At 42.2% G+C, this 14,644-nt stretch overlaps 1 protein-coding gene across 3 annotated transcripts in view; it reads right to left on the reverse strand.

Annotated features, from left to right (window-relative positions):
• Positions 1 to 1,368: 1,368 nt before the first annotated feature.
• The window catches only part of brf1a (BRF1 RNA polymerase III transcription initiation factor subunit a), a 34,792-nt gene continuing 21,516 nt past the window's right edge, over positions 1,369 to 14,644 (reverse strand). The window contains exons 13-20 of one of the 3 annotated variants that reach the window (XR_009204336.1): positions 8,580 to 8,641; positions 8,170 to 8,251; positions 7,953 to 8,008; positions 7,536 to 7,804; positions 4,248 to 4,363; positions 3,988 to 4,077; positions 3,201 to 3,252; positions 2,821 to 2,906 (exon numbers count right to left, since the gene is read on the reverse strand). Coding sequence is in view for 1 of the 3 variants with exons in the window: in XM_058386176.1 (XP_058242159.1) it covers positions 2,091 to 2,122; positions 2,753 to 2,906; positions 3,201 to 3,252; positions 7,536 to 7,804; positions 7,953 to 8,008; positions 8,170 to 8,251; positions 8,580 to 8,641 (707 nt within the window). In the remaining 2 variants the exon portion in view is untranslated. Of the gene's footprint in view, positions 2,123 to 2,752; positions 2,907 to 3,200; positions 3,253 to 3,987; positions 4,364 to 7,535; positions 7,805 to 7,952; positions 8,009 to 8,169; positions 8,252 to 8,579; positions 8,642 to 14,644 lie in introns of those variants that run through there. The other 2 variants (XM_058386176.1, XR_009204335.1) reach the window with 2 other exon arrangements.

Raw genomic sequence — 14,644 nt, forward strand, 5'->3', positions numbered from 1 at the left:
TATCCATGTATAGTCAATTTAAACATTTCTTAGCATAAAAATAGTCTAGTTTATAAAGTCTAATTTATATAGTATTTGCGATTTAAAATTCTAATAAACAGAATATATGAGAACCTCTGAAATGAATTACTGTAATGGAGCTCAAAATAATCTTTTTTTAATCACTTTCTAGCATTTTCTAGCATTATTTCTCGAAAGAAGGGAAATGAACCACCGATAGAGTCAGTGCCAGTAAAATAATAATAATAATAATAATAATAATAATAATAATAATAATAATAATAATAATAATAAATGTTTAAAAACTGAGTAAAATCAGTTTTATATAGTTTTAATGATCTAATAATACGAGATGTGAGATATATTTGCTTATATTTAAGACCCTGATTTATTTATTTATTTATTTTTTGGAGGCAGGAGTCCAGGACTGTCTTTGTGTAGATCCTGTAATTGACCACTAGAGGGAGACATACGCAAATTCTTTTAACAATGAATAAACAGAGACAGTGATGGAACGGGAGAGCTCTGAAGTACTGGGTTGGGATTTTAGAAAACCTTAAAGAGAGAAGCAGCAGTAAATAATTACACGACAAAACGTAAAACAAACTAAACATTCAGGCAGATGTTGTTTTCCCCACTTTCTACACTTTCCATTAGCACTCTGCAGTAGGATATGCAATATGCTATGTACAACATTTTTCACAGGCTTGTAATAGAATAAATAATCAACTGAACATCATCATCATCATCATCACAGAGACTTTATATACCGATCAGACATAACATTATGACCACCTGCCTAATATAGTGTTGCTCCCCCTTTTGCTGCCAAACCAGCCCTGACCCATCAGGGCATGGACTCCACTAGATCCCTGAATGTGTGCTGTGGGATCTGGCACCAAGATGTTAGCAGCAGATCCTTTAAGTCCTGTAAGTTGCGAGGTGGGGACTCCATGGATCAGACTTGTTTGTCCAGAACATCCCACAGATGCTGGATTGGATTGAGCTCTGGAGAAGGGGTCAGCATGGGCACCCTGAGTGGTCTGTGGCTATGCGGCCCCATACACAACAAACTGTCCTGCACTGTGTATTCTGACCCCTTTCTATCAGAACCAGCATTAACTTCTTCAGCAATTTGAGCAACAGTAGTTCGTCTGTTGGATCGGATCACACGGGCCAGCCTTCACTCCAACAGCACAAGATCAAATGCAAGGTGGAGATGTATCCATGGCAACAGCGTTTCCATTAACGCTAGCTACATAAAATTTCGGGTTAACTATAAAGCCTGGTGTTTATGAATTTTTAAGTCTTTGTCTCTTATAAATGAGTTAAAAGCTAATATAACTATTTTCTATTGTTTATTACAAAATATCAGTAATATTTCTCACACATCAAAGTCACTTCCCTTTGTTTTTTTATTTCACTCTGGTTACGATCGGTCAACACCGGACAAGACACAAAGGCAAAACTGTGAAAAGATCCACAGTACAGATTAAAAAAACACAACACTAATCTGTAAATAATAATAATAACAGTAAACATAGTGTGTGTGTGTGTGTGTGTGTGTAATGTATTTAGTCAGAGCTCCTGAGCAAGATCATAAGATCATGTTCAGTGTCACAAAATTAGCAACAAAAAAATGAACACTATATGAACATGCCACAAACTGGAACCTGGATTAGCAGCATTGCGTTCACATACACGCATACACACACAGTAAAGTCTAATTCATTTGGATGCACATGGCCATGAGCAATCATTTGGCTCCATGTGCGTCACGCTAATATAATTACAGGAAGCACCCGGACGTGCACACACACACACACACACACCAGAGATGTCACACAAGCTGAAGATTGTTCTATGCTCCCTGTCTCACTAATTGGACATTATTAGGGATAACACACACACACACACAATTCAAAGAAATGAGACACACACGTATGAATGCACGATGTATAATATCAGCAGCACTGAACTTCAAGTACAAGGCAGCAGCAGAACAGTGTGTGTGTGTGTGCGCGCAGTGTTAGCAGCTTGTGTCTTTAGCAGTCCATTTCTCTCACACACAGCACACAGCGGCACTAAAGTCAATCCTCTTCGTCAAAATCATAGCCATACTCTGCAAAAAAAACAAAACAAACATAAATCAGGATAATTACTGAAGCGTCCAGGTGATAATCAGGTGGACAGTGTGTTTAGTACAGGTGATAATCAGGTGGACAGTGTGTTTAGTACAGGTGATAATCAGGTGGACAGTGTGTTTAGTACAGGTGATAATCAGGTGGACAGTGTGTTTAGTACAGGTGATAATCAGGTGGACAGTGTGTTTAGTACAGGTGATAATCAGGTGGACAGTGTGTTTAGTACAGGTGATAATCAGGTGGACAGTGTGTTTAGTACAGGTGATAATCAGGTGGACAGTGTGTTTAGTACAGGTGATAATCAGGTGGACAGTGTGTTTAGTACAGGTGATAATCAAGTGGACAGTGTGTTTAGTACAGGTGATAATCAGGTGGACAGTGTGTTTAGTACAGGTGATAATCAGGTGGACAGTGTGTTTAGTACAGGTGATAATCAGGTGGACAGTGTGTTTAGTACAGGTGATAATCAGGTGGACAGTGTGTTTAGTACAGGTGATAATCAGGTGGACAGTGTGTTTAGTACAGGTGATAATCAGGTGGACAGTGTGTTTGATGGTGGAATTCAGTACAGGTGATAATCAGCACATGATTGAGGTGTGTAGACTGACCGTCTCCTCCCATAAGCTGCATGGCACTGACGCACTGCTCCTCCTCTTCCTCCTCCTCCTCCTCTCCCGGGTCTTCATACGTCACAGGCCCGCTCTCCACCACCACGGCATTCTGGGTAACCACAGCAGGAGCCTCGGGAGCCTCGGACACCAGCTGCAGAGGGAAGCACACAGGGTTTTGATGAAACGTGACTCTGATCTGATCTCGTGAGATGACCGCTGAGGATCAGAGAGCTAGAAAAATTCCCGCTATTCCCAATTCCTTATTAAATCAGTTGGAATTTTAAAGTGACTGATCTGAGAACAGTGAAAGAATCAACTTTTATAGAGTTTTCTATAAACTCTCAGAGTGCTTTAACATGAAGAAGTCTGATCTGGGGTCAGTAGTAGAGCAGAAGCAACATACACATACACACACACACACACACACACACACATACATACACACCTGATCCAGGACCGGCTTCTTAGCGGGCTGTGTCGAGATCAGCGGTCGTAACCTGGAGAGTGCGCGCACACACACACACACACACACACACACACACACATTAACAACAGAATTTCCAAATCTCCATCAGATGAAATGCAAACGATATTGAAGTTCAAAAGCACTTTGTGAGCTCACACACACACACACACACACACACACTCCATTTAGACCCGATGCTAAATTGGAGGCCGCGTGGACGTTATACACCGGTCCCCATCATGAACTACTCCTTGAACCGCCGAGCTTCTCAAAATCTCATTATAATTAACGCTTCAGTGTTTTTTTTTTTCATGGAGAAACTGACAGACTTCAGAGCAAACAAATAATACATTACTGGGGAAACATATGCTAATGAGCCGATACTCAATTAATGCACACTTCTTTTTTTTCTTTTCTTTTTTTTAAAGCGCACGCCGTTAACGAGCTAATTATTATTCCACGGATTTTAAGATATGCAAACGTGCGTGTGCGATAAAAAAAAAAAAAAAGTAAATAAAAAACATCAGACTCGGATTTAATCAGACGCCAAGCGCGAATGCAGGAGCTCTGATCTCTCTGGGATTTGGCTCTTTATTCTTTCCCACTCGCTCTCACCCACACTTGCACACACACACACACACACACAGCTTTCTACCAGATGCATCACACTCACAGGAAGTCTGATATATGTCTATTGACTCATTAAAAGTCTCACACATTCTCAGGACTCTCTCTCTCTCTCTCACACACACACACACACACACACCTTTATTCATGCTGTAGTGCATTCTGGGAAGTGAAGCAGCATTTGGCAGAGCAACACTGAGGCCAAGAAAGTTGTGAGGTGCTAAACAATCTGTGCATGCACACACACACACACACACAAATCAGTGTTATACACACAGTCTACTCTCAGCTCTAACAGTTAAAACACAAACTGACTTTAGACCTCTGAAGAGAAAGTGTAAGTGCTGAATGTAGCCGAAGCATGAAGAAGATTCAGTGTATGAACTTGCTGTGCTGGACCTGCTCACGGTGCTGGACCTGCTCGCAGCGCTGGACCTGCTCGTGGTCTTCGTTAGTGATGGCATCACTGAGAAAGCTGTTCTGTGACATGACCCCCGTGAACTCTGACCTTGTGTCTAGGTGTATGATATGAATAATCACAACAATAAGGTTGTTTAATAATGAATTTAATAACATTTTTTTTTCCATTGTAGCAAAGTCAAGCTAACACACACACACAAGCACACACACGCACACACACACGCACACACACACGCACACACACTACATGATGCTCCCTCTACCTGCTGTGAACACACACAGTGTTTTAAATGATAACAAGGACACACACACACACACACAGACACACAGAGGACAAACATCAGAAATAGGACAAACTTTGTGTCTGAATTCTGCTCTCTTTCTCTCTCTCTCTCTGACTCTCTCTTTCAGTCTCTGTCTGTCTCTCTCTCTGTCAATCCCTCTGTCAATCTCTCTCTCTCCGTCAGTCTTTCTCTCTCTGTCATTCCCCTGTCCCTCTGTCAGTCTCCCTCCCTCCCTCTCCCTCGTTTTTACCTTTGCTACCTACTTTTTTCTTTCAGTTCCCTGCTATTTGTGCCCCCCCCCTCTGCTGTACCTCTTTACTGATTCCAGCCTTTCTTTTTTTCCTTCATCACTCACCCTTTCATCCCCTCATCCCCCTTTCTCTCTCTCTGATGATAAAGTTCCTTTCTACAGATTAGCTAATTGCTCTCTGCTCTGTTTTTCCTTTCATCAATTCCCTCTTTTCTTTCATTTCATGTGGAAGATAGACCCGTTGCTGTCTGCTTCCTGTGCTAGGGGTTTGATGATACGTCAGTGTGGCGTGATGAGTAACTACAAACTAATCACACTCGCGTCCATCCATTAGAAAGGTGTGCTTCTGCTGGAACTGACTTCCCCTTTTTCCTTTCCATCTGATCTGATCTAATAATAGTAAGATATGTATTCTCTCTCTCTCTCTCTCTCTCTCTCACACACACACTTTTTTCCTTTTTTAATCATCTCATGCTACGTCTTTCTCTTTCACTCTGTCAGACTCTCTCTCTCTCTCTCTCTCTCTCGGGAGAGTTAAAGCTAACGGCAGTAAGCTGATTAAAACAGAAAAGCTCAGTGAGTGAGAAAGAGAGAAAGAGAGAGACAGACATACTGTGGGAGAGACAAAAAGAGAGAGACAGACAAACAGACACACAGAGAGAGAGAGACAGACAGACAGACAGACAGACAGACAGACAGACAGATAGATAGATAGATAGATAGATAGATAGATAGATAGATAGATAGATAGATAGATAGATAGATAGATAGATAGATAGATAGATGAGACAAAAAGAGAGAGACAGACAGAGAAAGCGTGACATGGTGGAGCAATGAAACCAAGTGAAGGAATAAATCAAATAAATACTGAATGTACCACGAAGAATAAATAGTAAAGAACTGAGGTGCATCACTCTGAGTGTGTGTGTGTGTGTGTGTGTGTCCATTCAAAGAAAAAAGCAGGTGACTTTTATAATAAATGATTTAATACACTCCATTCACATCAACCATTCAGTTGAGAGAGAGAAAGAAAGAGAGGCAGAGAGAAAGAAAGAGAGGCAGGGAAAGAGAGAGAGAGAGAGAGATGTAAAGAGAAAGATGAGAGACAACAGAGATAGACAGAGAGATGGAGAGAGAGAGACAGAGAGAGATAAGAAAGAGGAAGAAATGATGAAAAAGGAAGAGAGAGAGAGTTTAAGAGAAAGAGAAAGAAAAAAGGTTTAAACATGAAGTTTAACAGCACTGGGGATTTCAAGCTTAATGTAGAAATATATCTGAAGAGAGATTTCATCTTTTTCTTGCCTGTCTCTCTCTCTTTCTCACACACACACACAAACACACAAACACACACACAAACCCACCCACACACACGCACACACAGTAGATGTAGATAAAGTTAAATTTCCCATAAGTACATAATTACAATCTTAACTGTATCTGACTGTAATTAAGTTTCTATTTGTCTTGATTTCACACACACACACACACACACACACACACAGGTTTTACAGCCTTTATGAAGTATATGCACTGAACCCCAACATCAGCCACAGAAAGCAAAGTGTAGTTCACTTAAAATTCTGATCTCATTTACATAATACAACAATATGTCTTTAAACACACACACACACACACACACACGCACACTGAGGGTTAAGCCCAGATGTTTTCCCACAAGGGTGTGTGTGGAGTGTGTGAGGGGAATAACTTCAAAATCCTCACACACTAAATATAGACTGGGGTAGAGCACTGTGTGTACACAAACACACACACACACATTGTAAACAGAGAGAGACAGACAAAGAGATAGAGAGACACAGACAGACGGAGAGAGAGAGAGAGAGAGAGAGAGAGAGAGTGTAAGACAGACAAAGAGAGAGAAGGCCAGACACAGAGAAAGACAAAGAGTGAGAGAGAGACAGACAGACAGAGAGACAGACAAAAAGAGAGAGAGACAGACAGACAGAGAGAGAGAGACAGACAGAAAGAGAGAGAAACAATCAAGAGAGAGAGACAGACAGAAAGAGAGAGGGAGTTTGAAAGAACAGCACTGAAAGTCAGTTTGGAAGAAAAACTGCCTCACCAACTCAATTAACTCGGCATGAGACCGTGTGTGTGGAGAGAGTGTTTGTGTGTGTGTGTGTGTGTGTGTGTGTGTGTGTGTGTGTGTGTGCCTCTGCAGTGAGGCTTAAGCCAAAGACCACCAAGTGACCGAACAATTTTCCGCTTTTTGGCGCCCGTGTGAGGAGATTAGTACCGCTTCATCACAATATACAGGGAGAAAGTGTGTGTGTGTGTGTGTGTGTGTGTAAATGAAGGAAGACCTGCTTTTTATCTTCTACACTCACAGACAGCACTTCACAGGACGCTATTATATTTTGCATCATAATTATTTATCTTTTATTGTGATTTGAGATTTTGTCACTGTCAGATCATCATCATTATCAAACTGACCTACAGCCTCCTACACAGGGAACTCTGTCTCACGATGCTACTTCAAACTGAAGTGTGTGCTCAGAACTTGTGCTGTATAGAGGGAGTGGGTGGAGTCGACTGTGGGTGGAGTTTTGGTTGTTACATTCAGAGTGAAACAGCAGCTACATCACATAAAGGTGTATATAAAGCAGCATCACGAGCATGTACTACTATAAGATCAGACACAGGGACACAGTAGACAGCATGCAGGGGTGTGTGTGTCTGTGTGTGTGTGTGTGTGTGTCATAAACGCAGCACCTCTTGCCGAAGTGGCTTGCTGGTGCAGCCAGACTGGTGGAGAAGTCGTTGAGTCTGCTCGGCCGCGTCGACGTTGTCTTCTTCTGCACGGAGCGGCCCGGAGACTCCTTGGGCTCGGGTGGAGAGCTCTTCACGCTCGAGCGGTTCAGGTCCTTCAGGACATCGTAGTTGATCTTCGTGGAGATCCGCTTCTGCTCCAGCATCTTCTCGATGGCCTCGTTGGCCGTGCTGGCGTTGATTGGTGCACGCTTTTGAGATGGCTTCCTTGGCTGGAAAAGTCACACACACACACAAACACACACACAGAGATCCTAAGTGCTTTGTTAAGTCTTGTATTAAAGGTATAATTAAGAGAAAATCAAATAAATAAATAAACAAACAAACATGAATGAATGAATGAATAAACAAACACTTTACCTTTTTCTCTTTGTAGATACCCAGCTCTTTCTCCTTTGCTATTTTCTCCTCCTTTTCTACACACACACACAAATATGGCTTTACAACTTGGTCAGTTTTACAGAGAACTGGGTTTAAACATGAAAATAAGTGAATCCAATTCAATCAATTAAATTTATCCAATCTAATTAATTAATTAATTTTTAGATTTAAAAAAATATTGTGCTTTTTTTGTTACCTTTCTGTTCTTTGAGGTAGTCTGCGTTCTCCAGCATCCAGAGCTCAGTTTTAACCTCCACCTCCTTCTCATTGAGGATGTACTGAGGATAAGAGAGAAGGCAGATATTGTACACTGATGTGCTGTCCACACACACACACACACACACACACACAAGCGAGGCAGGTATCTCATCAGGCTTCACCTTTCACTCACACCTGTGTAAATGAGCGTCTCTGATGGAAATGTCACGGCGTGTGTGTGTGCTAATGCTCCTAATGACTAACACACACTAAAATCAATCGCTAATCATGGCTGGGGCGCTAACGCTCGGGAGGCTTTTACAGATCACACACATCACATTTATCATTCAACCTTCGGAAAAGTGGCTGAGCGACGAGATTTTCCCGGTTTCCACACCTCACACTCACCCACTCCAGCTCATCGTCGTCGATCCCGCTCAGGTCCAGCTCACCGCCTTCCGATGTCTGCTCTGTAAATCAAAACACATCATACATGAAGACTTTCTGAACTCAAAAGACTGCGCTTGAATGCCTCATTGTGGTCAGATAGATTTATTTTAAATAAATAAATAAAGATTCAAAACTGGAAGATGCAAATTTACCAGCATGTGTGACATTTGTAAGAGAAATCACACTTTCCGCTAGCTGTAGCAAGGTGCTATCATGAAACCATGGCAACCAGCCGTCAAGACCACCAAACTGCTAGCGTCCAGTGTATAGTGATTTGGGTTATGTGTTATGTGGAAAAAAAAGCAAGTTCTGCCAGTCTGAATGCGGAGCGTGTGTGTGTGTGTGTGTCTGTGTCTGTTGATTATATGCAGGCCACCCATGCCCACAGTTTCCTGCCGAGGTCACTGTAATTGAGAGTTAAAGTGTGTGTGTGTGTGTGCCTGCCTGAGGGCTCCCACTACCTCCTCTACATCCCTCTTTCCTTCCCCACTTCCTCCCCTCCCTCCATTCCTCATCTCTCTTCCTCTAACCCCTCTTCCAAAAAAAGCCCAAGGCCTTCTGGCAACGATTCACAAGACTTCCATGATGTGCAGAACTTCTCCAAACACACTTCCTGCACTCCTTATCTCTCCCCCCCCCTCCGTGTTAGTGATGTAGAGAAGAGAGAAGGTTGGAGTGTGTAAGAATCTGAGAGAAAGAAATGAACTCTGCTCTAATCTCCAGTCTCTGCTCCCAAATCTCTGGGTTAACTTTTTAAACAGGAAGCAGTGGAGCTGAAGAAAAATGCTGCAGTTGGTACAATGCTATTACTACTACTACTGATATCATTAATAATAATAATAATAATAATAATAATAATAATAATAATAATGCTATTTTCACAGTGGCAGAATGTAACAATGGTCAAAATATTTATTTATTTATTTAATAGATTTTTTTCTGCCTTTCCTACAAAAGCATAGCCTCAATGCCTGAGACTCCGAGAAGGAGGTGTGGCCTCGTTGTTTGTCACTCAGAAGAGGTGTGGCCTCAGTGCTTGTCATTTAGAGGAGGTGTGGCCTCAGTGCTTGTAACTCAGAGAAGGAGATGTGGCCTCAGTGCTTGTCATTTAGAGAAGAAGGTGTGGCCTCAGTGCTTGTCATTTAAAGTAGAAGGTGTGGCCTCAATGCCTGAGACTCTGAGAAGGAGCTGTGGCCTCAGTGCTTGTCATTTAGAGAAGGAGGTGTGGTCTCAATGCTTCTCATATAGAGAAGGAGGTGTGGCCTCAGTGCCTGTTACTTACAGAAGGCATGTCCTCAGTGCATGTCACTCAGAGGAGGTGTGGCCTCAGTGCCTGTCACTCAGAGCAGGAGGTGTGGCCTCAGTGCTTGTCACTAAGAGAAGGAGGTGTGGCTTCTATGTCTTTTAATCTCAGTAAAGGATGAATGGCCTCAGCTCTTGTCTCTCCTGATTAAGGTCCTCAGTGCCTTTAAAGTGCTGTGTCTGTCACTACCAATAAAGGAGGCGTGTCTTCACTTCTCTCCTCATCAGTGCCAGAGAGGGGGGTGTAGCAGAGGAGAAGAGATACAGAGCCGTAACGGCCCTAATGCTTCACCAGTGAAACCCTCATGTATGCTTCTGTGTGTGTGTGTGCTCTGTGATGTGTATCTGGGTTTGATGTCTGATCTCTGTTGTGGTCAGGGATCATCAGACTGCACAGATTAGTTACTGCACTTACATATAACAAGAGTTGAAAAGAAACAGAGAAACCACAACAGAAGGAGCAAACCCAGGTGCTGAGAGAGAGGGAGAGAGAGAGAGAGAAACACTGTAATCATGGTCCACCTGGCCTGACTTCAGAAGGAACAAAGAGGGAGAAAAGAAAGAAGAGAAGAAAGAGCTGAAGTAATACATGTAACAAATTAGAGAGGACAAGAGGAGACAACACACACCTGTCAGGACTGCTTCTCATTCTGAACACAGACAAAACTAACACACTCTCCCTCTCTCTCTAACCTCTCTCCCTCTCCCCCTCTCTCTTTCTCTCTCTCTCTATCCCTCTCCCTCTCTCTCTCTAATCTCTCTCTTCCTCCTTTCCTCTCTGTCCCTCTCTCTCTCTCTTTGTCCCTCTCTCTCTCTCTCTCCCCTCTCTGTCTCTATCTCTTTGTCTCTCACTCCATCTCTCCCCTCTTTCTCTCCCTCTCTCTCCTCTCTCCCTCCTTCTCTGTCTCTCAACTCATCTCAGTCCAAAGGACTCTTCACCTGTTTTACCTGCTACTCCGACATTTCTCCACACACACACACACACACACACACACACACACACACACACACACACCATCCTCTGTTATGACTGCATTCATCCAATATAAATTTAAAACTGAAACAGTTGACCCGTCTCACCAGTATGACCAGTTTATTATTCCTCCTCTATTCACTGTAAACTGGTTCCTATCTACACTTACACCAGCGTGCAATGGACATCGTCTCAGCAGGACCATCACTTTTACTTTAGGATAAGTCGAGCTGCAGGACTATTTTGTGCTTTCTTTAAAAAAATTTTTTAAAAATTAAACAGTATAGACTTTTAATAAATATACATTTTTAAATAAATAAATAAATAAATCCGTTAAAAATAAAAAGCGCAAAATATATTTATTTACTGCCTTTATTCCCCTTCAGTGGCCAATTTCCACACTCATTCAGAGCAAACAAAAAGAAATCTGATCCAGACAATGTGTTGACCTGAACACTGAGTTTTTAAATAACACACACACACACACACACACACACACACACACACACACACACACTCTCTCTCTCTCTCTCTCTCTCTCTCTCTGATATGAAATAAGCAGAGGTGCCGATTAACAGCAGACTCCATCTGACCCCTGCAACCTCCTGTGGGAAACCCCTATCTCACACACACACACACACACACACACACACCTGCTCCTATCCTCTTCACTGCCCTAAGCAAGGAAAGAGCGAGCGAGAGAAAGACGAGTCCTGGGGGACGAATAGACAAGTCTTTCCACAATATGCTGCACATCTACAGTGCTTAGACTGGAGGGGGGAAAAAGAAGAGCCTCCTGCTGTAAAACACACACACACACACACACACACAGAACAATAATGATAAAAAGTATGAATGTAAAGCTTACACAAGGCACAGAGACGAAGTGTGATTTAAAAGCGGTTGGATTACTTTAATAATGATATTATACAGTTACTGACACACACACACACACTCCAGAGTTCAGGGTTCACCTCATCCCAGCATGACCACACCCTGCTTTGTCTCTCGTCCCATTTAAAGTCAAACAGCTGCTCAGTCGGAATGCAGAAAGCCTGGAGAGCCCCTTTGTGTTTGGTGTGTGTGTGTGTGTGTGTGCACGTGCATGAAACTCTAGCAGTGTGTTGTGTGTTGTGATGTAATTTCTTCAGAAGGCGGACAGCTCAAACAATGAACAGGAGCAGCAGTGTGTGTGTGTGTGTGTGTGTGTGGACAGATGGTCACACTTTCCTGTTTGCACTCACATCTCTTTTTGATCAGCAACATGATGAGAATGAGATGCCATCAATGAGATGATGGCATTTCTCTCTCTCACTCACTCTGTCTTTTTCTTCGTCTTTCTCTGTCTCTCTCTCTGTCTTTCTATCTATCTCTTTCTCTCTGTCTCTTTTCATCTTTCTCTTTTTCTCTGTCTTTCTCTCTCCTTCTGTTTTCTATTATTCTTTTTTTTCTGCTTGCTGTCTCCCTCTATTCTTTATTCTTTCCGTCTTTCTCTCTCTGCCTTACTGTCATTCTCTTTCCTTCACTTTTCTTTATTTTTATTCTTTCTCTCTATATCTTTTGTACTTTCATATATTTACCACCTTCTACATTATGCTTCCCTCTATTCTATTCTTCATGTTTTATTATTTATCCCTCTCTCTCTCTGACTTTTTCTCTCATTCCTTCTTTCTTTTTCAGTGTTTCCTTTTCCTTTTTATTCTTTGACTCCCAAAGACTTTTCTTTCAAATATCTTCCATTCCTCCCTTCATTGAGAGAGTAAGAGACAGAGACAGAGAGAGAAGGAGAGAGAGAGAGAGAGAGAGAGAGAGAGTAAGAGACAGAGAGAGAGAGAGAGAGAGAGAGAGACAGGGGGAGGGACAGTGGATGACATTCATTGTGTGTATTGATTGTCAGTCAGGGATGTGAACAGATGTTTGAGCTTCAGGTTTAAAAGGCCAGATGGACAGTTACCCTCTGTGTGTGTGTGTGTGTGTGTGTGTGTTCCACTGATTATTACTAAATTCCTAAAATCCTCTCTTTACAGCGTGGTGTCACGTGATGACTGCTTTCTGAAAATAAACACGACCCTTGATGTAAATGTTGATGAGCACACAGTCAACATATGTGTGTGTGTGTCTGTCTGTCATCTCTGTAGATGACCAGAAAATGAAAGTGACCTAAAATATCCCTGAAGGTCACGCCCTTGTGACACTTCATCCTATCTCAGTCGAAACACACACACACACACACACACACACACACACACACACACACAGATTAAACACACCAGACCAATCTGACAGCTCAGAGACTTAAATAACACACAGGATCCACCAAGGGCTGTCTACACAAACACACTGTAACTGAATCAACCAACACACACACACACACACCTAACTAAGTCTGTAGCAATGGCTTAGCTTTTAATAAAATTATCTCAAGAGACAGTCTGTGTTAGGACCGGACAAAAATACTGACTAAAGAGTTCTGAAAGGAAACAACACACACACACACACACACACACACCCTTAGAACCTACAGTGACAGTGCCCTTTGCTCTTTACCCTTCTGTAAAAAAATTCTCTCTTCATTTCCATTTTAAAGGCCGAAGCCTTCAAAAATCCATTTCAGTCTTCAGCTCAGACACACGCCCGTGCTCTCACAGACCCAAACCACGTGTTTATCTCATCCCAGAGATAGATTTCAAGTGTTTATCTCATCCCAGAGATAGATTTCAAGTGTTTATCTCATCCCAGAGATAGATTTCAAGTGTTTATCTCATCCAAATGAGCTTTTCACACGTATATCTCATCCTGGAGATAGACTTTCACGTGTTTATCTCATCCAAACGAGGTTTTCACGCATATATCTCATCCTGGAGATGGATTTTCACGTGTTTATCTCATCCCAGAGATAGATTTCAAGTGTTTATCTCATCCCAGAGATAGATTTCAAGTGTTTATCTCATCCAAATGAGCTTTTCACACGTATATCTCATCCTGGAGATAGACTTTCACGTGTTTATCTCATCCAAACGAGGTTTTCACGCATATATCTCATCCTGGAGATGGATTTTCACGTGTTTATCTCATCCTGGAGATGGATTTTCACGTGTTTATCTCATCCTGGAGATGGATTTTCACGTTTATCTCATCCTGGAGATGGATTTTCACGTGTTTATCTCATCCTGGAGATGGATTTTCACGTTTATCTCATCCTGGAGATGGATTTTCACGTGTTTATCTCATCCTGGAGATGGATTTTCACGTGTTTATCTCATCCTGGAGATGGATTTTCACATGTTTATCTCATCCTGGAGATGGATTTTCACATGTTTATCCCATCCTGGAGATAGACCTTCACGTGTTTCTCTCATCCTGGAGATAGACTTTCACGTGTTTCTCTCATCCTGGAGATAGACTTTCACGTGTTTATCTCATCCTGGAGATAGCTTTTCATGTGTTTATCTCATCCTGGAGATGGATTTTCATGTGTTTACCTCATAATAGGGATAGACTTTCACGTGTTTATCTAATTCTGGAGATGGATTTCCACGTGTTTATCTCAGCACTGAGGCAGCATCTGTAAGAGATAAAGTGTGTCTGCTTCCTAGATCTGGACCATGACGTCCTTCACAGCCTGAACAATCCCATCATTCAGTTCAGCGCAGGAGAAGGTACAGCTCCTGTACACTGAGCCACAGACCGCTCGCATTCAGACGCTTTCATTTCAGCAGTTATTCCCAGCTAAACGGATTAGCTCCAG

Source organism: Hemibagrus wyckioides, linkage group LG03 (genome assembly GCF_019097595.1).
Source record: "Hemibagrus wyckioides isolate EC202008001 linkage group LG03, SWU_Hwy_1.0, whole genome shotgun sequence".
Lineage (NCBI taxonomy): Eukaryota > Metazoa > Chordata > Actinopteri > Siluriformes > Bagridae > Hemibagrus > Hemibagrus wyckioides.